Genomic DNA, 21,858 nt, shown 5'->3' on the forward strand with positions numbered 1-21,858 from the left:
GCCAAGCAGTCCTGTCATTAGAGGCTGGGAAGGGAGTGTCTGCTTAAGTAACAGGGGGAAAAAGGCAGATTAGAAGATAGGCTCGAATAGAGTGTAGCAAGTACTGGTTGCAGGCAGAGTGAGAGAATAAAAAAGGAGCAAATTATCTGGGGTGAATGGTGTTTGGTTTGGAGTAGGATTTGCTTAGCCTACTGAGAATCTGCATTGTCCGGGGCTGTAGGAACTGTAGGGTCTTTCCTAGGCTGGTTTGAATTTTTATTCTTTCCGTCCTTTGATGAGGACATAGTCTCCAGGCTGGTGCTGGTGTACTGGAAATTCTAGGAGTGGTGCCTGTGCTAAGTGGGAGAACTTTTATAATCTTCGTTAAAGAACAGGTTAGTACTTTAAGAAAAACCTGTTGTGCTTTATTTTAATGTCTAGTTTATAGAAAAACTGGATACTTCTTTAACTTTAGCTAATATGTTTACACACAGAATTTCTTTTACAATTAACATTTTAAAACTTGCTCAGACCTTCAAAACAAAAATTATACATTTCTTACATAAATTTATTTTTATAACATTTTTCATGACTTTCACAATCTCTGACATTCCTTAACTTTCTCAGTTTGTTTTATAACCTTCCTCACTAAAGGTGCATTCTTATATCTATAACATTCTTAACATTTTTTTCTCTTCTTCCTACTATATCTCTCCTGTCTTACTTTTTGTGTCTCTCTCTGATCTCTGTCTCTTCTAGTCTCTCTCTTATTCTTTCCCACTATTTCTCTCTCCAATCTTTCTGTTCTGTCTGATCTCAGAAGCTAAGCAGGGTCAGGCCTGGTTAGTACTTGAATGGGAGAACGCATGGGAATAACGGGTGCTGTAGGGTCAGTTTCCTCATCTCTGGAACCGTGTTGGGTCTTAGCCACACCATGGTAAGGTTTGATGCATTGTGCTGGAATCCAGAGAGGACCTGAGGGGTGTGAACACAAGCATATCCTCTACTTTATGTTAGCTAATAATTTGGACCACACCACACATTACTGTTTACATTCTTCCACAAAACTGCAGGTTTTATATCTTGAGAGATTTTAGCAAAGTGCTTTTCTACAGCTTATTGAAATTTGTCATCTATATTTAAAAAATTGAGTATAAATAAGGCTTGTACTAGTACTGTTGCAGGATCCTTACCCATACTCCCTCATTTTTGTTTTTTGAGCATATTTTTAAGGGTGGAGTGGGCACATTCTACTGTGGCCTATCCTTGGGGGTTATATGGGATCCCTGTGGAATGCTGGATATTCCATGCATGGTAAAATTGTTGAAATCGTGAGCTGGTATAAGCTGGACAATTTTAAGTTTTATATTTAGTAGGCTGCCCCATAAGTGCAAAAGTTAAAAGAAGATATTTAATGATGTATCAAGTGGATTCTCCTGGAAGAGCATGTGTACTAATTAGATGAGTGTTGGTATCAGCGGATACAGGTATATATCTAAGTTTTGCAAATTCAGGGATATGTGTAACATCTGTTTGCCATAACTGATTAGGTTCTAGTCCTCTAGGGTTAACATCTGTTGAAGGAGGGGACCTGCCTGTGAGCTGGCAATCTGGGCATGGCAGGATAATTTGTTTACTCAGTCTCTGGGTAAGTTGAAATTGTTTAGATAAGTTTTTCCAATTTAGGTGGAAAAATTGATGCAATGGGGTGGCTTGGTCAAGCAGTGATGTCATAACTTTTAGGTTTGCTTGTTCGTTGCCATAAGCCAATGGGCCAGGCAGTGAGCTGTGGGCTCAAATGTGTGTGATAAAAATAGGATGTGTGTGTTGATCTAGCAGCTGCTGAAGTCAACAAAAAGTGTACACAGAATGGGCCCGAGAGTAGACTTTATGAGGGCTGTTTCAAGGTTTTGCAATAAATAAACAGAGTAAGGAGAGTCACTAAGCAGTGTTAATGGGCTGAATGGAAAAAGTTTATAAGGCCAATATCAGGACCCCAATCAATCTCTCTGTTAGTAAATCCAGATTGAGCGAGAAAATTATGTGGTCTCTACCACACTGCTGCTTTTCCATGTTTACACGAACTGTCAGTAAACAGTGTTAAAGCATTAGGTATGGGAGAGTGAACTATTTTTGTAGGTAAGAGCACAGAAGTATGAGATAAGAACTGAAGGAGTTTATCAGCAGGAAGGGTATTCTCTGTTTGACCTGTGTAATCAGAGAGTGCTATTTGCAGATCTAAAGATAGGGACCAAACTGCTTCGAATTGCTTTTTGCTTAAAGGAATCCTGATGATATCGGGATCATAATCTAATGATTGCATCATCTGCGGCCTGAATACTATAACTTTACTGATTAACTGGGTGTAAGGAGACAGTGTTTTAGTCCAGGTATGTAAGCAAAAAACCATTCTAGAAAACAGAGTCCCAGGGTTATTTGTCCTATTAACCCTGTAGGGGAGTGTTTGGTGGGAAAAAATAAACAACTGAACCAAATAGCCTGGATCTATGCGATCTAGGTGCCTCTGAGAGATGGCTTGTTCTATTTCCTCTATTTTCCTTTTTGCTGCAGGGGTTAAATATCTGAGAGAATCTAGGGCTCTATTGCTGTTTAAGATAGAAAACAAGTTTTGCAACTTGTAAGTAAGTATGCCCAAGATGGGGCAAAGCCAGTTTATATCTCCCAGTACTTTTTGATAAACATTTAAGGTATGTAAGTTGCTAGTATTTAATTTAACCTTTTGAGGTCTCACTCACCAGGAAGTTAGTATGTACCCAAGATATTTCCAAAGAGAGGACATTTGTAGTTTTTCAGGTGCTATGAATAAACCTCTTCACTTTGTATTAGAGGCAAACAAACTTAAAAGTACTGGCTCTGTTGGGGCTGCCAGTAATATATCATCCATAAAATGAATAATCTTGCAAATAGAAAATTATTTTCTATTGGGGACCAAAGCCTGATCTACATGATACTGACACATGGAAAGACTGTTCAGCATTCCCTAAGGAAGCACTTTCCAATGAAATCGTCAAGTTGACCTTTCATTATTAATAGCTGGAATGTAAATGCAAATTTTTCTCTGTCCTGTTCTGCAAGAGGAATAGTATAAAAGCAGTCTTTTAAGTCAGTAACAATTATAGGCCAATCTTGAGGAACTTCTGTGGGGGAAGGGAGGCCCTGTTGAAGGGTTCCTATAGGCTGTAGATTAGCATTAATAGCACATACGTCATGCAAAAGTCTCCATTTACCAGACTTTTGGGGAATGACAAAAGTGGGCAAATTCCAAGGGCTGTTAGATGGTTCTATATGGCTGGCTTTTAATTGCTCAATGAATTCAACTAATTCATGGGTCTTTTGTAATTTCTCTCCCTTCAGAGGCTATTGTTCTACCTAAAGAGGATTTTAAGAGAGCTACATTAGAGGTAGGGGAGGAATAACAGTGGCCTTTATTAGAATTTAAATTTAACTCAAATTTTAGCAAAGAATTATAATTTGGGATGTTGCTTGTACATAAGGAACACGTGAAATCTTACTTTGGGCCACCTGTGGAGCTGTTTTAAGGTTTTGAGGACAGTGGCATGGGTCCTGGGTGGCGGCCGCACTGCGCCTGCTTACGTGCCACTTTTTGTCTGCACCATTCCCTCCTCCCTATGCTGGGCGGATGCTGCCAGCCCAGGTGGTGGGAGCTTTCCCACTGCCAAAGCTTGCCCTCCATCCACTGCCGATTTGGCTGTGCGCTTCAGCATCTACTGCCTTTTCTTATCTCTATAAACATACACCCGATTTCCTTGTTGATATTGTGTCACTGGGCAGGCTAAGAGCTCCCCTTCTAATGGTGCTTGCTTAAGACAGAGTCCCGTAGCTGTAACATGTCCCTTGTTTTTTTTTTTTTTTTCCTATTTATTGGAGGAAGGGTCTCAGGCAAAACCTTCGTTTCCTCTTTGTTATTTTGTTCCGGTGACAGCAGGGCTGAGGGACTCGGGGGTGGTAAAGTAGGTAATGGTTCTTCCTCCTCTTTTTAGGCTCTTCTGTGTATAATGGAACCAGAGCTGCCCTCATTAAAGCCCATAACATTATAGATGATGCTGGGACCCCTTGCCCTTGCACATGATGTTGTTTAAGATTTCTTCCCACTTGTTCCCAGAGCTCTGTGTCTAGTGCACCTTTTCTGGGAATCATGGATTAAATGATGCAACAATTTGCATTAGGTTGCTTAATTGAGCCTATGAAACTGAGGCTCCACTGGCTGGGCAGCTGTTTCAATACTTTTATATACTGCCTTTGTTGTGCTGCTAACTATTGTCTCATGATAAAACCCTAGCCTGAATAGTTCCCTCAAACTTGGAGATCCTGAGCAGGCACCAGTGACCTACTGACTTAATGACTTATCGACATACTGACTGACTGCGCAGTCTTCACCTTCATTTTCAAGGGTTCTGTCACGATTCATTGCAGCTGTTCCTCAGAGGGGGCACCAACTGCCATTTCCATTACAGCTGTTCCTCACACCTGACACCAACTGTCGTTTCCATTACAGCTGTTCCTCACACAGGGCACCAACTGCTGGGATCTGACCCACAGACCCAGGCTTGCACAACAGACGAATAAGGTACACTGACACAGATATTTTGCCTGTCAGTCCGACTAAGGGTCCTGGCCAGTCACCCATACCAAGAAGGGTCCAGTAAAGAGTTAGCAACCTCAGCCCCAATCAGCCATTGAAGTTTGCATTTATTTAGTACAGATTCAATGACAAAGGTCTTGAATAAACACCACTAGAGGGTAATTGACATTGCAGACCTCCAGAGCAGAGAGTAGAGAGCAATCGTGCACCCATAGACAACCAAAGGTTGGTCTTAAGACTACATGAGTAAGCAAGCTATTTAGATTAACTCCTCTACTTTCCTATGTATCTACACCTTAAGTTTAAGAGAATTCACTTGCCTTCAGCCAAACCTTTTACTGAAGCTATGCAAACTCCACCCCCCACAGCTCCGACCTTCCAACAAGGTTTGTGACTGTTTCCTATAACTATCTGTATAATTTTTCCTTAAAATTTTTCCCACCACCCTGACTGAACTCCCATAGTTTACCATTTTAACATTAATTAACACTACAATTCTTTCTATCACATATCTTTGAAAAGCTGAATTTTCAGTAGTTGTAATTAAAAAAAAAAATGCCTTGCCAAAATCAGTATGGAGCAGGAAATGAGGGTGGCAGTGTCCAATCTGATACTCTGTTTCAGAAGTTGTGTAATACCCTCCTGGTTCTACACATTCTATAGGTAAGTAGTTGTGGTTATTTAAGAATGATATAAAATATTTTTTCTTTCTATTTACATTTGTCATTTTTAATTCCTACTAAATTGCTAATCCATGAATACTTACTAAATTATTTGGACCTAACTACTTTGTAAACAGAGTTGTCACATATTTCTTTTGGCCTAGAGGCACTATGAGAAAAATCCCTGGGACTCTTAGGTATTTTGAACTTTTTCTTGGTTTTTGTCATTGGTTCTGTTTATATGACGGATTACGTTTATTGATTTGTATATGTTGAACCAGCCTTGCATCCTAGGGATGAAGCCAGCTTGATCGTGGTGGATAAACTTTTTAATGCACTGCTGAATTTGGTTTGCCAGTATTTTATTGAGGATTTTTGCATCAATGTTCATCAGGGATATTGGCCTGAAATTTTCTTTTCTGTTGTGTCTCTGCCAGGTTTTAGTATCAGGATGATGCTGGCCTCATAAAATGAGTTAGGGAGGAGTCGTTTCTCTTTTTCTTTTGTTTGGAATAGTTTCAGAAGGAATGGTACCAGCTCCTCTTTGTATCTTTGGTAGAATTTGGCTGTGAATCCATCTGGTCTTGGGCTTTTTTTGGTTGGTGTGTTATTAATTACTGCCTCAATTTCAGACCTTTTTATTGGTCTATTCAGGGATTTGACTTCTTCCTGGTTTAGTCTTGGGAGGGTATATGTGTCCAGGAATGTATCCATTTCTCCTAGATTTTCTAGTTTATTTGCTTAAAGGTATTTATAGTATTCTCTAATGGTAGTTTGTGTTTCTGTGGGATCAGTGGTGATCTCCTCTTTATCATTTTTTATTTTGTCTGTTTGATTCTTCTCTTTTTTCTTTATTAGTCTGGCTAGTGGTCTATATATTTTGTTAATCTTTTCAAAAAACCAACTCCTGGATTCATGGATTTTTTGAAGGGTTTTTCCTGTCTCTATCTCCTTCAGTTCTGCTCTAATCTTAGTTATTTATTATCTTCTGCTGCTTTTGAATTTGTTTGCTCTTGCTTCTCTAGTTCTTTTAATTGTGATGTTAAGGTGTCAATTTTAGATCTTCCTGCTTTCTCCTGTGGGCATCTAGTGCTATAGATTTCCTTGTAAACACTGCTTTTGCTGTGTCCCAGAGATTCTGGTATGCTATGTCTTTGTTCTCATTGGTTTCAAAGAACTTCTTTATTTCTGCCTTAAATTTGCATTTACTAAGTAGCCATTCAGGAGCAGATTGTTCAGTTTCCATGTGGTTGTGTGGTTTTGAGTGAGTTTCTAAATCCTGAGTTCTAATTTGATTGCACTGTGGTCTGAGAGAGTGTTTGTTATGATTTCTGTTCTTTTGCATTTACTGAGGAATGTTTTGCTTCCAATCATGTGGTCAATTTTAGAATAAATGTGATGTAGTGCTGAGAAGAATGTATCTTCTGTTGATTTGGGATAGGTAGGGAAAGTTCCGTAGATGTCTATTAGGTCCAGAAATGAGTTCAAGTCCTGAATATTCTTGTTAATTTTCTGTCTAGTTGATCTGCCTAATATTGACAATTGGGTATTAAAGTCTCCCACTGTTACTGTGTGGGAATCTAAGTCTCTTTGTAGGTCTCTAAGAACTTGCTTCATGATTCTGAGTACTCCTGTATTGGGCGCATTTATATTCAGGATAGTTAGCTCTTGTTGTTGCACTGATCCTTTTACCATTATGTAATGCTCTTCTTCGTCTTTTTTTTATCTTTGTTGGTTTAAAGTCTGTTTTATCAGAGACTAGGATTGCAGCCCTTGCTTTTTTTTCTTTCCATTTGCTTGGTAAATCTTCCTATATCTCTTTATTTTGAGCCTATATGTGTCTTTGCACATGAGGTGGGTCTCCTGAATACAGCACACCAATGTGTCTTGACCCTTTATCCAATTTGTGCCTTTTAATTTGGGCTTTTAGGCCATTTACATTTAAGGTTAATATTGTTATGTGTGAATTTGATCCTTTCATTATGATGCTAGCTGGTTATTTTATCCATTAGTTGATGCAGTTTCTGCATATCGTTGACGGTCTTTACATTTTGGTATGTTTTGTAGTGGCTGGTACTGGCTTTTCCTTTCCATATTTAGTGCTTCCTTCAGGAGCTCTTGTAAGGCAGGCCTGGTGGTGACAAAACCCCTCAGCATTTGCTTGTCTGTAAAGGGTTTTATTTCTCCTTCTCTTACAAAGCTTAGTTTGGCTGGATATGAAATTCTGGGTTAAAAATTCTTTTCTTTAAGAATGTTGAATATTGGGCCCCACTGTCTTCTGGCTTGTGGTGTTTCTGCAGAGATCCAATGTTAGTCTGATGGGCTTACCTTTGTGGGTAACTTGACCTTTCCCTCTGGCTACCCTTAACATTTTTTTCCTCATTTCAGTGTTGGTGAATCTGATGATTATGTGTCTTGGGGTTGCTCTTCTTGAGGAGTATCTTTGTGGTGTTCTCTGTATTTCCTGAATTTGAATGTTGGCCTGTCTTGATAGGTTGGGGAAGTTCTCCTGGATAATATCCTGAAGTATGTTTTCCAACTTGGTTCCATTCTCTCCATCCCTTTCAGGCACACCAATCAAACGTAGGTTTAGTCTTTTCACATAATCCCCTATTTCTTGGAGGCTTTGTTCATTCCTTTTCACTCTTGTCTCTCTAATCTTGTCTTCATGCTTCATTTCCTCTTCAATATCTGATATCCTTTTTCTGCTTGATCAATTCAGCTACTGATACTTGTGTATGCTTCATGAAGTTCTCATGCTGTGCCTTTCAGCTCCATTATGTCATTTATGTTCTTCTTTAAACTTGTTATTCTAGTTAGCAATTTGTATAGCCTTTTTTCAAGCTTCTTAGCTTCCTTGCATTGGGTTAGAACATACTCCTTTAGCTCAGAGGAGTTTTTTATTACCCACCTTCTGAAGCCTACTTCTGTCAATTCATCATACTCATTCACTGTCCAGTTTTGTCCCCTTGCTGGCGAGGAGTTGTGATCCTTTGGAGGAGAAGAGACGTTCTGTTTTTTTATATTTTCAGCCCTTTTGCACTGTTTTTTCCTCGTCTTTGAGGATTTACCTACCTTTGGTCTTTGCTGTTGGTGACCTTCGGATGGAGTTTTTGCATGGTCGTCCTTTTTGTTGATGTTGATGCTATTGCATCAACGTGATTTTTTAGTTTTCCTCCTAACAGTCAGGACTCTCTTCTGCAGGTCTGCTGGAGTTTGCTGGGGGTTCACTCCAGACCCTGTTTGCCTGGGTATTACCAACAGAGGCTGCAGAACAGCAAAGATTGCTGCCTGCTCTTTCCTCTGGAAGCTTCATCCCACAGGAGCACCTGCCAGATGCCCGCCAGAGCTTTCCAGTCTAAAGTGCGTCGACCCCTGCTGGGAGGTGTCTCCCCATCAGGAGGCACTGGGGTCAGGGACCCTTGTGGAGTTGTTACTCTCTCCCTTAGCAGAGCTCAAGCACTGTGCTGGGAGATCCACTGCTCTCTTCAGTGCTGGCAGGCAGCAATATTTAAGTCTGCTGAAGCTGTACCCACAGCTGGCCCTTCACCCAGGTGCTCTGTCCCAGGGACATGGGAGTTTTATCTATAAGCCCCTGACTAGGGCTGCTGCCTTTCTTTCAGAGATGCTTTGCCCAGAGAGGAGGAATCTAGAAAGGTAGTCTGACTATAGTGGCTTTGCGGCGCTGTTGTCTTTTTATCTTAAAAGAAAGAATATAAATTGTGACAGTCAACTTGATGTTGATTATGAAATAAATTGCGTTATTAAAAGATGGTTTGTGGCCAGGTGTGTTTGCTCATGCCTGTAATACCAGCACTTTGGGTGGCCAAGGCAGGTGGATCATGAGGTCAGAAGATGGAGACCATCCTGGCCAACATGCTGAAACCCTGTCTCTACTAAAAATACAAAAATTAGCTCAGCATGGTGGCGCATGTCTATAATCCCAACTACTTAGGAGGCTGAGGCAGGAGAATCACTTGGACTAGGGAGTTGGAGGTTGTGATGAGCTGAGATCGTGCCACTGCACTCCAGCCTAGTGACAGAACAAAAGTAGGTCTCAAAAAAAAAAAAAAAAGATGCTTTGTGAGTTCTTAGGAATTGATCACTAGCAGGCAGCATTAGCTCACTAGAAAACAATTCCTGCCAAAAAAAAAAAAATCAGTTAACTGCTTCAGAAATTATAAATAGGCCCTCTCAGAGGAGTGCTATAGACAGTCTTTTGGCATTTAAGGAAAACATTTGACAAAGTCTTTTTTGGCATCATTTTGAGTAAATTGTATGACATGGTTATATAGATTTCTGGTTCAAGTACACTTACAGAACATGTATTAACATCAGCCTTTAGAGAAATCTGTACTGGCATGCCACGAGGCCTTTTCCCTCTGGCCCACTAGGAGAAATCTTTGTTATTCTGGCAAAGTGTGTGAATGACGTAAACTAGAGAAATTAGAGTTCTTGATATATTGGTTGAAAATCAGAATCCAAAAGTACCTCCATAGTCTAGAACAGGGTTTGACAAACCACAGCCTATGGGATAAATCCATCCAGCAGCCCACTTTTTCTACAGCTCTCAAGCTAATAGTAGTTTTAATATTTGTAAAGCATTGTAAAAAAAAAAAAAAAAAGAAGGATATGAGATAGAGAATATCTAAAATATTTGCTGTACTATCTGACCCTTTACAGAAAAAGTTGGTTTACACCTAGTATAGAAAAATAAGCAGAATTAAAAAAGACAAAAAGATGAATTGAAAACCCTGGACTTTATTCCATAACGACAATCAAACAAAATAATTCTTAGTAAAAATACAGTGTTATAGAAGATTGGACTTAGCAGCATGTGTTAAAATGACTTGGAATTTATAAATTCAAGCTGAATCAATTATGAGATGTGATTATTAATATGGTTTAAAACAATATTCATTTATAGAAAAAGAGCATTCAGAATATGGAGACAGTCCCATCCCATTTTTTTCTACAATGATCAGATTACACCTGAACTATTGCTAGCCCCTTTTGAGGGGCTAGAACAAGGACCCTTGTATAGAAAATTCTAGGAGGTAGAGTTTTCTCTTTTTTATCTCTAAGGCAGCATTTTGTGAATGTAGGCAATATTCTCACAATTCTGAAACAGGGCTGGGTGCGGTGGCTCATGCCTGTAATCCTAGTACTTTGGGAGGCCGAGGCAGGTGAATTGCTTGAGGTCAGGAGTTCGAGCCCAGGCTGGCCAACTTGGCAAAATCCTGTATCTGCAAAAAATACAAAAAAATTAACTGGGTATGGAGGTGCGCACCTGTAGTCCCAGTGACTAGGGGACTGAGGCAGGAGGATTGCTTCAACCCGGGAGGTCAGAGCTGCAGTGAGCCAAGGTCTCATTACTGACTCAAGCCTGGGGGACAGAACGAAACCCTTTCTCAAAACAAAACAAAACAAAAAACAATTCAGAAACAGACACAATGTCTAAAGTTTTCACCTCAGCCTCACATTTAATTGGCTTAGTGTGAACTTCTTTACAATTTGCTCTCCAAAAATAAAAGAAGAGCTCATCTCAGGCATAAGAAAGTTTTCTGTTTTGGTAGACATTACTAATGTTCACCAATATGCTCTGGCTCCCCTCCTTTTTAACATGTGGGAAGATATTTGGCCAACGAAATGTGAGCAGAAATAGTGTGTATCATTTCCAGGCAGAAGCATTTAAAAGCGTGATTTCTTCACATGTGGTCATCACTGTGGAAGCCTATATCAAGTTGAGGATGCCATCAGATCATAACACTCAGCAGTACTTAGCCACTGCATTGAAGACAGTTGAAGTGTTCTTTGCATGATCAAGAAATAAACTTTTTAAAAAATAAGCCAGTGAAAGTTTTGAAGTTGTTACGGCAACATAATCTACCCTGTTCTGGCTATTTCCCTCCCCAGTATTTAACAGCTAATATCCCTGGACCAGAAGTCAGGTGACATGGCTTCTGTTCTTCACTCTAACACTAGGTATGACCCTGCAAAAAAATCAGTTTTGACTGTTAAAAGTGATTGTTTGAATAAAAATTATTGACCATCTCTTTTAGGGAAAAAAATCCTGTGATTTTAAAGTCTCTTTTAATATTTTATGTATTCAAAGAAAGTAATGTTTATAACTAAAGTATATGGTTAAAATATACCTTGCCATTTGATTTTTAACATTTCATAAATTGCTATTATTTATTTTGGATCAAATCTCCTTCTTGTGTAATATTTGCATTGTTTTAGGCCTTAGTATCTGCTAAGAAAGTATAACGTAGGTTATCAAACACCTATTAAATCACTGTGTGGCTTAATTAACTTAAAGCCATTTCTCTATTGGGTCTTCATGGCCAAAATGAAGTGAGGAAAAAAATAGTTTTTTGTCCCAGATCCCGCTCCCAGATCCCACTACCCACTTATTTTATTTTTTTATTTTTATATTTTGCTATATAAAGGATATGGCTTTTGTCCCAGAAATTGGACTATTATCAAGAAGGTGCCAGAATTTTAGTGTTTCCTTCTTACCAATAGATTTATAACTTATCTTCACAATTAGAGGTTTATTTTTATTTCTAAGTTTAGTTACTCTGTAATTATTTGGGCTGAAATATAGCTCTCAGATATATAAATTCCTTAAAACATTCAATATTTGAATTGATTTGGTGTAAATCCAGTTTTCCGAGGTTTAGCTTTCCTTTTAAAGCTCTACTGCCTTTAATAGAAGCTCAAATTCTTTTCAAAAATCTGATGAAATCATCTTGTAACTATGTGTAGTACGTGATCCATACAGTTTCCAGTACTGTTTGAAATTGGCTCTTTGGAAAACCAATCTGTTTCTAGTTCACGTTTTATAGATGAGTCAACAATTGAACATCAATATATTTTGCTCTTTTAAACACTTTATTCTGAAATAGATTGTACTCTGTAGGTACCAAATCAGTATTTACTGAATAAAAGAATTTAATAGAATTATTAAACCAGCTATTTTGTGAAGCTAGGATTCAAAGTTCTGAATTTTTAGTTTAATTTCTCCTCATTACCTCTATTTAGTTTTTAAAAGTTAAGAAAATTATTTTCCAGCTGGACATTGGTGGCTTACACCTGTCACTGTAGCACTTTGGGAGGCCAAAGCAGGCAGATCAATTGAGTCTTAGAGTTTGAGACCAGCCTGGCCAGCATAGTAAACCCTGTCTGTACTAAAAGTACAAAAATTAACCTGACGTGGTGGCATATGCCTGTAATCCCAGCTTCTTGAGAGGCTGAGACACAAATATTGCTTGAACCCAGGAGGTGGAGGTTGCAGTGAGCCGAGATTCTCCAGTGAGCTGGAGAACCATGGCATTCCAGCCTGGGCAACAAGCAAGAGGCAAGACTCTGTCTTTAAAAAAAAAAAAAAAAAAAAAAGAATAATTATTTTCCATATTGTAAAAGACACTTTAAATTCACCAAAATCACATTAGATTTTTTTAGTTGTTTTTAAAACAAGTAAATCATATGGCAGATCACTTCTGAGTTCTAAACACTTCTTTATCTAAAATCAGTAAAATTAATTTAAATGTAACTTTATTACAAAAAATAATATGAATTTTGTTTCTAGCAGGCCATGGCTTCTGGTTCTGATCCTGGCTTTGTCACTAGCTATGTGTCCTCATATAAGTTACTAATGTTTTAGAGCATTTGTTTCCTTATTTGTAAAATTAGAGTTGTCTAGTGTATGCTTTCCTAGTTTTCTTTTTTAACTCTGTGTTGGTTTCTGTTTGTGTGTTTTTAAATATAATTATTTAATCTAGGCTTTTTCTTGTGTTCAGGAGTGTGTATAATGGCCCATCCTCTAGAAAACATGTTCATAGTCTCTTTGACCTTTTTAATTCTAATATAACATACATGTACTGGTCAGCATAGGCTAGATTGTGCAGCAGTGACAGCTTCTCTAACTTCAGTACATTAAAACAACAAAGCTTATTTCAGGCTTCTAATACCTGTCTGCCTGTGATGTGTGATTTGGGATCTTTGCTCTGTGTTGTCCTCATTCTGGTACTCAGTCTTTCAAAGTACCCACCTGTGGAGTTTTGCAGGCGCTGTAGCAAGGTGAGAGAGAGAATAGTTGTATCATACATTGTCTTTGAAAGTTTTCAACCAGAAGTAAATACATGTCACTTTTGTTTAGATGACTTTGACCAAAGCAAGTCCTATGGCCACATCTAATTTCAAGGGGGCTGGAAGTGCTATCTCACAATGTGTCTTGGTCACACGAAGACACAAGAATATTTGATGAACAGCTCTTATGACTAACCATTAGGTTTTAAATCAAATGTTGAAATCTGGTAGAACTATAAATTAGAAGTGCATTTATGGAGGGCAGTTTGCAGACATATCAAAAAGATAGAAATATGTCTACCATTTGATATAGAAATTTCAATTTTAATAAATTATTAAATAGACATGGTTTATACATTCATAGATCTTATTGTATGGGGTGGGAGACAAGAGGGATAGCACCAGAAATAATTAAAATGAGACAGGCTAAGTGCTATGATAGAGAAATATGTAGGGTGATTCTAAAACATATAGAAAACATTCTCATTCTCTATTTTCCGGTTGTGATTCTCTCTTCAGCTCTGTATAATCTGCTATTAAATCTCACTTGTTGAATTTTAAATTTCAATTCTTATAATTTTTTGTTTCTAAGAGAGTTATTCAAATCTGCTAGGTTACTTGTTATAGTTTCCTATCTCTGAAGATATTTTCATGCTTGGCTTTTTTGATGAAATTATTTTCTCAATTTATCGTATCATTTTGAGTATCTACAAATCTTTTGGTAATGAAAATTAAAAGTGACATGGTTATAATTTATTAAAATTTGACAGTGTTCAGGGGGAAAAATGGTCCAGATTTTGTATAGAGATTAGAACCTTTAAAAAATTTGCTCATAGTGAATATTATTAGGTAATACATAGAAATTGTAAGATTTGAGTTAGGTGTTTGGGATTATGACTGATTTTTAAAACATTTTGCTAAACTGTCTATAATGTTATTTCATCGTTTCTACTTTTTCCAGCTTTGTTGAGGTATGATTGACAAAACTGTATAAAATTAAGGTATACAATGTGGTGATTTGATCTATATTACAAAACAATTTCCACAATCAAGTTAGTTAATATTTCTATCATTTCACCTAATTATTTTTCTTATTATTTTTTGTAGTGAGAACATTTAAGATCTATTCTCTTAGCAGATGCCAAGATTACAATAGAGGATTATTAACTACGATCATCATGCTATCTTTCACAGCTTTTAGAACTTAAGAAATGAGGCTGGGAAACATAACTTAAAAAACAAACCAAAAGTAATTAATTATATTAATGGGAAATAATTTATTAATATAATTGGAGTTTTAAAAGATATTTACCCTTGCTTTTTCATCAAAAAAGTTCTGATTTTCTATCACAAATCCAATCAACATTGTTAGATGTATCACTTTTATCCTTCCTATCTTGATGATGGAAAATTTAAGTCTATGTACTACCTGGAGTACAAAAGGAAAATTATGCAAACACAGTTTTCCTTTTCTTCCCACTCTTTTTTCTTTCTTGTATGAGCTAGGTTCATGTCACCTCCAGAAGCAGAGTTAGGAATGCACAGATTTTTAGCATTCAGAGGGAAGAAGAAAATAAAGAGAAAGATGCTAACTTTTTCTTTAAGAGTATATTTTCTGCTAGCAAATACTATGTCTCTCAAGAAGAAAACTGTACTTAGGGGACCAAAGACATTTAGCATTTTTAAAAATGATTAAACTCTTCATAATACTTTTTGGAAAATGTCTTTTAGGAAGAAGAAAGGCGTATGGCATCTGTTTTAGCCAAAAAAGAGGAAGAGAAGAAACGGGAAAGTCATAAACAATCGTTGCTTAAGGTATTTTCTCTGATGTCTGCCTGGATATGTGTGCACATGTAGACACGCATACCCAGAAGGTAGTGAGGCAGTCTACTGGAAAAGTGGTTTCTAAGCTTTATAAGTTTCATTCAACAGAATGAAGAAAGTTTTAAAAGGAAGAGATGAAAAATAAATATAATTGAAATTATAACACTTTTATTTCATACCAGTGCATCATCTTGTGTATCCCATGGCCTGTTCACTTCATTTTGGAAAGTACTGTAATTGACTGTCATCTTTACATATATATAATATATATATATATATTATATATATATAAATGAACTCTGCTACATGTTTTTTAAATGATAACTTTTTAAATTTAAACAGTTTCTGATATAGAAGTGATAAAGATTTTGTGGAACTAGAAATGGAAATTTGTTTTAAATTGGTTTAAAATTATTTAGCAGATATTAATTTCCTTAAAGTATTATCTTTTAAGTATTTTATATTAATATCACAAAGTATAATAAATAAAGACAGCTTACAGTGTATAGTTCGTAATATGCATTGTGCTATTTTCTAAAATTAAGGATATCACCTTGATTATCATTACTCATTCATGTTCTATATAGAAGCATTTCTTTTTAAAATTAAAATGGCACTCAGAGTTCAAAAAAATTACCAGCCAAGCAAGGTGGTATGTACCTGACGTCTTAACTACTTGGGAGGCTAAGGCAGGAGGATTGCTTGAGCCCAGGAATTTGAGTACAGCCTCAGGAAAATATAGTGAGACAAAACAAAGTGTCACTAAATAAGACTCTTTAGTTACGAGGTTTATTTAGTATTTTTATTTTTAGTAAGAGGAAAACCACGGGGAATCAGGAGACCCAGGTTCTAGCCCTAGGTCAGATTTGGAATCGTGATACAACAGACCCTCAGCATTTGGTAAGGATTGCTCATGCAGCTATACATATTGATCATTAAGAAAATGAGATGGATTGGGTTTAGGACAGGAAGAGTGTATAGACACTATCTTCTGCCTTGTTGCTTTTCTATCTTTTTATTTTCCTTGCAACCTGAGAAGTGAAGGGAAGTAAAACTTATGGCATACACTGTTGTGGTCTTCTCTGGACTATGAAAAAGAGACTCAACTGGCAGAAGTTGGAATTTGGCACCTTCTAAAATATTTGTCACTCTAGCACATACTTGGCCATTTATTGGCATCTAGCTATTAGAAACATAATTGTCACTGATATACCAAATGCCTCTGTGATCTTTAAACTTTTTTGGGGGTACCCCCTTCTGCCTTGCAGAATCTCTAACATTCTCTAACCCTTCTTTTGCTGCTGCTGCTGCTTCTTTTATTTTTTTTCTACAGAGATGCTCACAGCCCTTATGTGTCCTCCTGGCCAGCCATTAATTAATCCCCACCTGACCTTAAGATAGGCTATACTCCTGTCTTAAAATATGTCTTCCGTTTTCCAGGCCCCAGTAAAATTAATCATTCTCTTAGTCAACCCAGTATTGATCTGACTTTAATAACTTAAATTAAGGAAGCTTAACTTCAGCACGAATGTAGGAAAGTGTTTGCATTTTCAAAGACTATCCTGTTATAAATTTGTTAACATACTCAGTGGTCTAAAGATATTTTATGCCCTTTTTCTAAGCACTGCTATATCTACCTCATTCAGAATATTTCTTTTGCCTACCCCTGCCAGCCAGAAAACCAAATGCATGAAGCCAGCATGAGAACTATCATCTATTAACTGACTGCCATGGCTTCTTTCAAAGTGGCCTTGATACTGAGTTTAAAAAAAAAAAAAAAAGAAAGAAAGCCCAAGATTGCTTAGATTAAAAATTGGGTTGGCACAGTCATCAGCAAGTAACTTAAATAGAATTCCTTAAGGTAAGAAGCATTTTTATTACAGATTAGGGATTTACAATAAGAATTGCAGATTTCTACTTGCTTTATGTAAGGAGCACATACATGAAATGTCAAAAAGTCTCCAAAGTATATACATATTAAATATAACCCACTGAATTGTACACTCAAATTTGAAACACCAAACAGTAGATAAAAAGAAGCCCAAAACATTTTTTTTAGAGATGGTGTCTTATTTTGTAGCCCAGGCTGGAGTGCTGTTCACAGGTGTGACCATAGCACACTACAGCCTTCAATTCCTGGGCTCAATCAGTCCTCCTGAGTTCGTCTCCCAAGCAGTTGATATTTCAAGTGTGGACCGCTGCACCCCCACCCCAAATTTTTTTAAAACAGAAGTAGAACTTTAAAAACTTCAGTTTTAATTAAGCAAGCCATATCACTTTTTATTCCTATCTAATGCCATGCATACATGCTAAAATCTTAGATAACCCAAAATTATACAAATAATGTGAAGAGGTACAACTAAAAAGAACTATTCTACATGTATATATGCACTCAAAAAGTGGACAGAGAACCTTCCTACTAGCCTTCTCAGGCTCCAGAGCCACCAGGCAAAGAGGGGTCAGTGTCACGCTCAGCTGATTTTTCAATGCAGGATTGTAGTCTTAGGAAAGACTACAATGTCTATTTTCAGCATTCTGATCTAATTGATAAGCTGTAATTAAATATTATCTTTTGATAATTGAAACTTTACCAGAATAGGGATTTTTTTCCATATATATATATATATATATATATATATATACATATAATCAAGACATTTCAATTTAGCACAATTTCTTTCAGTAGTCTAGATCTGCTTTTTCACAACCAGGTTTCTGTGAGAGGATTGAGCTCCAATGCTATAAGTCAGTGGTTCTCAAGGTGAGGTCCATGAACTAGCAATGTTAGAATACTTAAAAATACTTAGAAATTCAGATTCTCAAACCCTACTTCAAAACTCTAAATAAGCAATCTGTTTTAACCTCCAGATGATTTGAGGTACCCTGAAACTTGAGAACCACGACCTTAAGGCATCCATTGCTTATAATGAATTAATTTCTTTCATATTCATCTGGGATGGTACTAGTTATTTAGAGACATTTCAACCTAGTATAATTTCTTTTAATAGTCTAGAGAATAACCGTTAAGTTTCAGACATTATAATTTATTCTGAGAAACTTGGAACATTGATCAACTCCTTCCCTCTCCCCTCCAAGATTATTTCACTTTATCAGTCTTAATTATTGAGTAGACAAACTAAGATATTGTTAGTTTTTTCTTACTGTGTTACAGGCATATAAATTTCTGTTTAAAACTTCAGATAACAATAAGTATGCAATCAGATTTTGAATTTTTAATCTCTAGTTGGTTGTATATTTATTTTTAATAAAATTAAGTTCCTAAAGAGCAATAATTGTTTGCATATTTTTTTCCTTTAGAGTGTTAGATCATTATTGGAAATTTTGAATGCAGAGAGTAAATACAGGCCTCCCAAATCTTGTTTTAGAATGTATATTGGGTAGCTACTTATAAAAACCAGGCTCCTTTTAAAAGTATTATAAGAAAAAGTATTATAAGTACAAACAGTATGCCTCTTAGATGTCACTTCTGCTACAAAAAATGCGTTACATAACTTTTGTCACAATTAACTTTTTCCTAGGAGAAGAAAAGGTTAACAATTAACAATGTAGCTCGACAGTGGGACTTGCAACAACAACGGGTAGCCAGTATTGCTACAGATGAAGATAGAAAAGATTCTGACTCTCCTCATGACCCCTGTCAGCTTGATGGAAGCACCCTCTCTGCATTCCCAGAGGAAACAGGGTATGCGATGGTATTCTTTCAAGATACAAGCATCTTTTAGATAATTGAATTTGGAGCGGGAATTAGAAACCATTTGACATATAATTATTTTTAAAGAGCTTTATGAAGAAAACTTGTTGAAATTAGAAGTTAAGATGGAAAAATTGGAAATATAAATCTTACTATGATATTCTCCTAATTAAAACACTCTTCATAGGGCGCTTCATATTTTTCATAGGGAAAAGCCTAGATTGCTTACCATAGTCTATGATGCCTTTTGCCCACTTCATCTCTTTTATCTCATGCCATCAACCATCTTCTTCTGCTATTGCAGCATCACTGTCTTTCAGTTCAGTTACTTCCTACTTCAGAACCTTTCTTATAGGAATAGTGTTTTTCTGCCCTGACAGCAATCACTTCCCTGCACTATTTCTCTGATCCAGCCCTAGCTAACTTCAGCTCACCCATAGAGGTCTGAAGTTTAAATTTCACATCTTCCAAAAAAGTCTTTCCTGACTCCAAAGAATAGAGCAGGTGTCCTTTTTATCTCTCAGTACCCTGCACCTCCCCTTCTTTGTATTTAACCGTAACTATGACCAAAGAACTAGTTAGTAGTTAGTTGTTTCATGTGTGTCTTCCCCATTAGAATGTAAGCTCCATGAGGAAAGGAATCCTGGTTGATTGATTTAACTGCTGTTGTTCTGTCCTCAGCAGCCATCACAAAGCCTTACTCTTTAACTACTAGCAGTAAGCAATCGGGCATACGATCTGAATAGTGACTCCAGCTGTGCTCTAGACTATCTGTTCCAGTGACTCCCAACCTCTTTTCTTCTATGATACATTTACCACATGATAACATATCCCTAGGTTTATGAGCAATGCTGAGTGCGTTATCTAGACTCCACATGTTTCTCTTCCTCTCAGAAAAGCATATTGGAATCAAGTAAATTCAGAGGGACATAAAGTATCTATATCTTTATAGTGCGTGTATAATTTAAATATGTATTTGTACAACTGTCCCTCAGTCTCCATGGGGGATTGGTTCCAGGACCCCTGCAAATATCCAAATCTGCAGATACTCAATTCCCTATATAAAATGGGATAGTATTTGCATATAAACTATACACATACTACCATATACTTGAAATCATCTCTAGATTACTTGAATAGTATCTAATACAATGCCGACACATCACTTCATTTGCGTGGATTTGGCATAGTACCTAGCATGTGGCAAGTTCAAGTTTTGCTTTTGGAACTTTGTGGAATTTTTCTTTTCAGATTATTTTTGATTCATTTCGTTTAATCTATGGGTGTAGAACCCACTGAGGGCTAACTATATTTACATAATTTAAAAATAAAGCCTAAAAATCAAAGATATAATACATTTTAATTTTGTTTAATTTGATGAAGCATATGTGTCTTATTACCTTAACTAAACTCTGAAACACCTTTTAAAACTAAATACAATACAATATAGCTTTTACTTCAAGTTTTCAGCTGGAATTCTTTGACCCTTTCATATGAAAATGTATATATAGTAAAGGAAGTAATTTGAGTGGCATGAGAATAATGTTTTAGAAATTGTCTAGAGTTAAAGTCTAACATATATTTAGGCAGGTATGCTTTTTAAATTTTAGTTATAGGATTAACTTATATCAATGTATTTCCTTCAGCTCACTTGGAATCCACATGTAGACCCCCTCTGCTCTTTCAGCTAGAAAAATAAGGCAAAAATAAAAATTCTAATAAGGGGGCAATTTATATAACTAATATACCACTCTTATATAGCCCTGGAGCTATATTTAATATTATTTAAATGGTGAAATACAGTTTTACTTGGTTAGAACTATAACACTTTATAATGTTAAAACTTTATAGCAGTAGGTTGTAGATTTATGAAATAATACACATCAGTTCTAATTTCTCTTTTTGAAAAATTATTTTTTTCATTTTTCTTAAGTTTCTCTGTTTCAAGTTTATCCAAGTAATCTAGCATTTTTTATTCAAAATTGTAATAAGGCTTTAAAAGTTAGTCCTTCCATCCATCAATTTTTTTTTTTTTTTTTGAGATGGAGTCTTACTCTGTCACCCAGGCTGGAGAGCAGTGGCACGATCCTGGCTCACTGCAACCTTTGCCTCCCAGGTTCAAGGGATTCTGCTGCCTCAGCCTCCTGAGTAGCTGGGATTTTACAGGTGCCCACGACCACACTTGGCTAATTTTTGTGTTTTTAATAGAGATGGGGTTTCACTACGTTGGCTAGGCTGGTCTCGAACTCCTGACCTCAAGTGATTGCCTGCCTAGGCTTCCCAAAGCATAAGGATTACAGGCGTGAGCCAAAGCACACAGCCTCAAACTTATTTTTGTACACAGTGTTAGGTAAGGATCTAACTTGATTTTATTTCAATTGACTAGTCAATTTGCTAATAACCTTTTAAAAGTTAAACTATTCGTTTTTTTATGAGAATGCCATCTTTATCTCATGTTAAGTTTTAATATGTGCATGTTTTTCTGGACTATCCATTTCACTTACCCATTTTAATGCCAACACCAGACTCTTTATTATAATAACTTTGTAGTAAGTTTTCATAACTTATAGGGAAAATAGGCTTCTACTGTTCTTTTCACGTTTCAGTTACCATATACCTATTCTTCCATATGAGCTTTATTTATTTATTTATTTATTTAGTCATTGAGATAGGGTCCCACTTTGTCTCCCAGGCTGAAGTGCAGTGGCATGATCTTGCCTCACTGCAACCTCTGCCTCCTGGGCTCAAGCAATCCTCCTACCTCAGCCTTCTGAGTAGCTGGGACTACAGGCACACACCAGTATGTCCAGCTCATTTTTGTATTTTTTTGTAGAGATGGAGCTTTGCCATGTTCCCCAGGCTGGTCTTGAACTCTTAGGTGCTCAAGTGATCTGCCTGCCTTGACCTCCCAAAGTGCTGGGATTACAGGCATGGGCCACTGTGCTCAGCCTCATAGGAACTTT

At 36.9% G+C, this 21,858-nt stretch overlaps 1 protein-coding gene across 11 annotated transcripts in view; it reads left to right on the forward strand.

Moving 5' to 3' along the window:
• LRRC49 (leucine rich repeat containing 49) overlaps positions 1-21,858 on the forward strand; it is a 135,878-nt gene that overhangs the window by 79,815 nt on the left and 34,205 nt on the right. For all 11 annotated transcript variants that reach the window (XM_032244671.1, XM_032244672.1, XM_032244667.1 and 8 more), the window contains 2 exons: positions 15,091-15,174; positions 18,723-18,886. In XM_032244671.1, the coding sequence (XP_032100562.1) occupies positions 15,091-15,174; positions 18,723-18,886 (248 nt within the window). The remainder of the gene's footprint in view (positions 1-15,090; positions 15,175-18,722; positions 18,887-21,858) is intronic.

Source organism: Sapajus apella, unplaced genomic scaffold (genome assembly GCF_009761245.1).
Source record: "Sapajus apella isolate SASKATOON/1434 unplaced genomic scaffold, GSC_monkey_1.0 scaffold55, whole genome shotgun sequence".
In the NCBI taxonomy this organism is placed as follows: domain Eukaryota; kingdom Metazoa; phylum Chordata; class Mammalia; order Primates; family Cebidae; genus Sapajus; species Sapajus apella.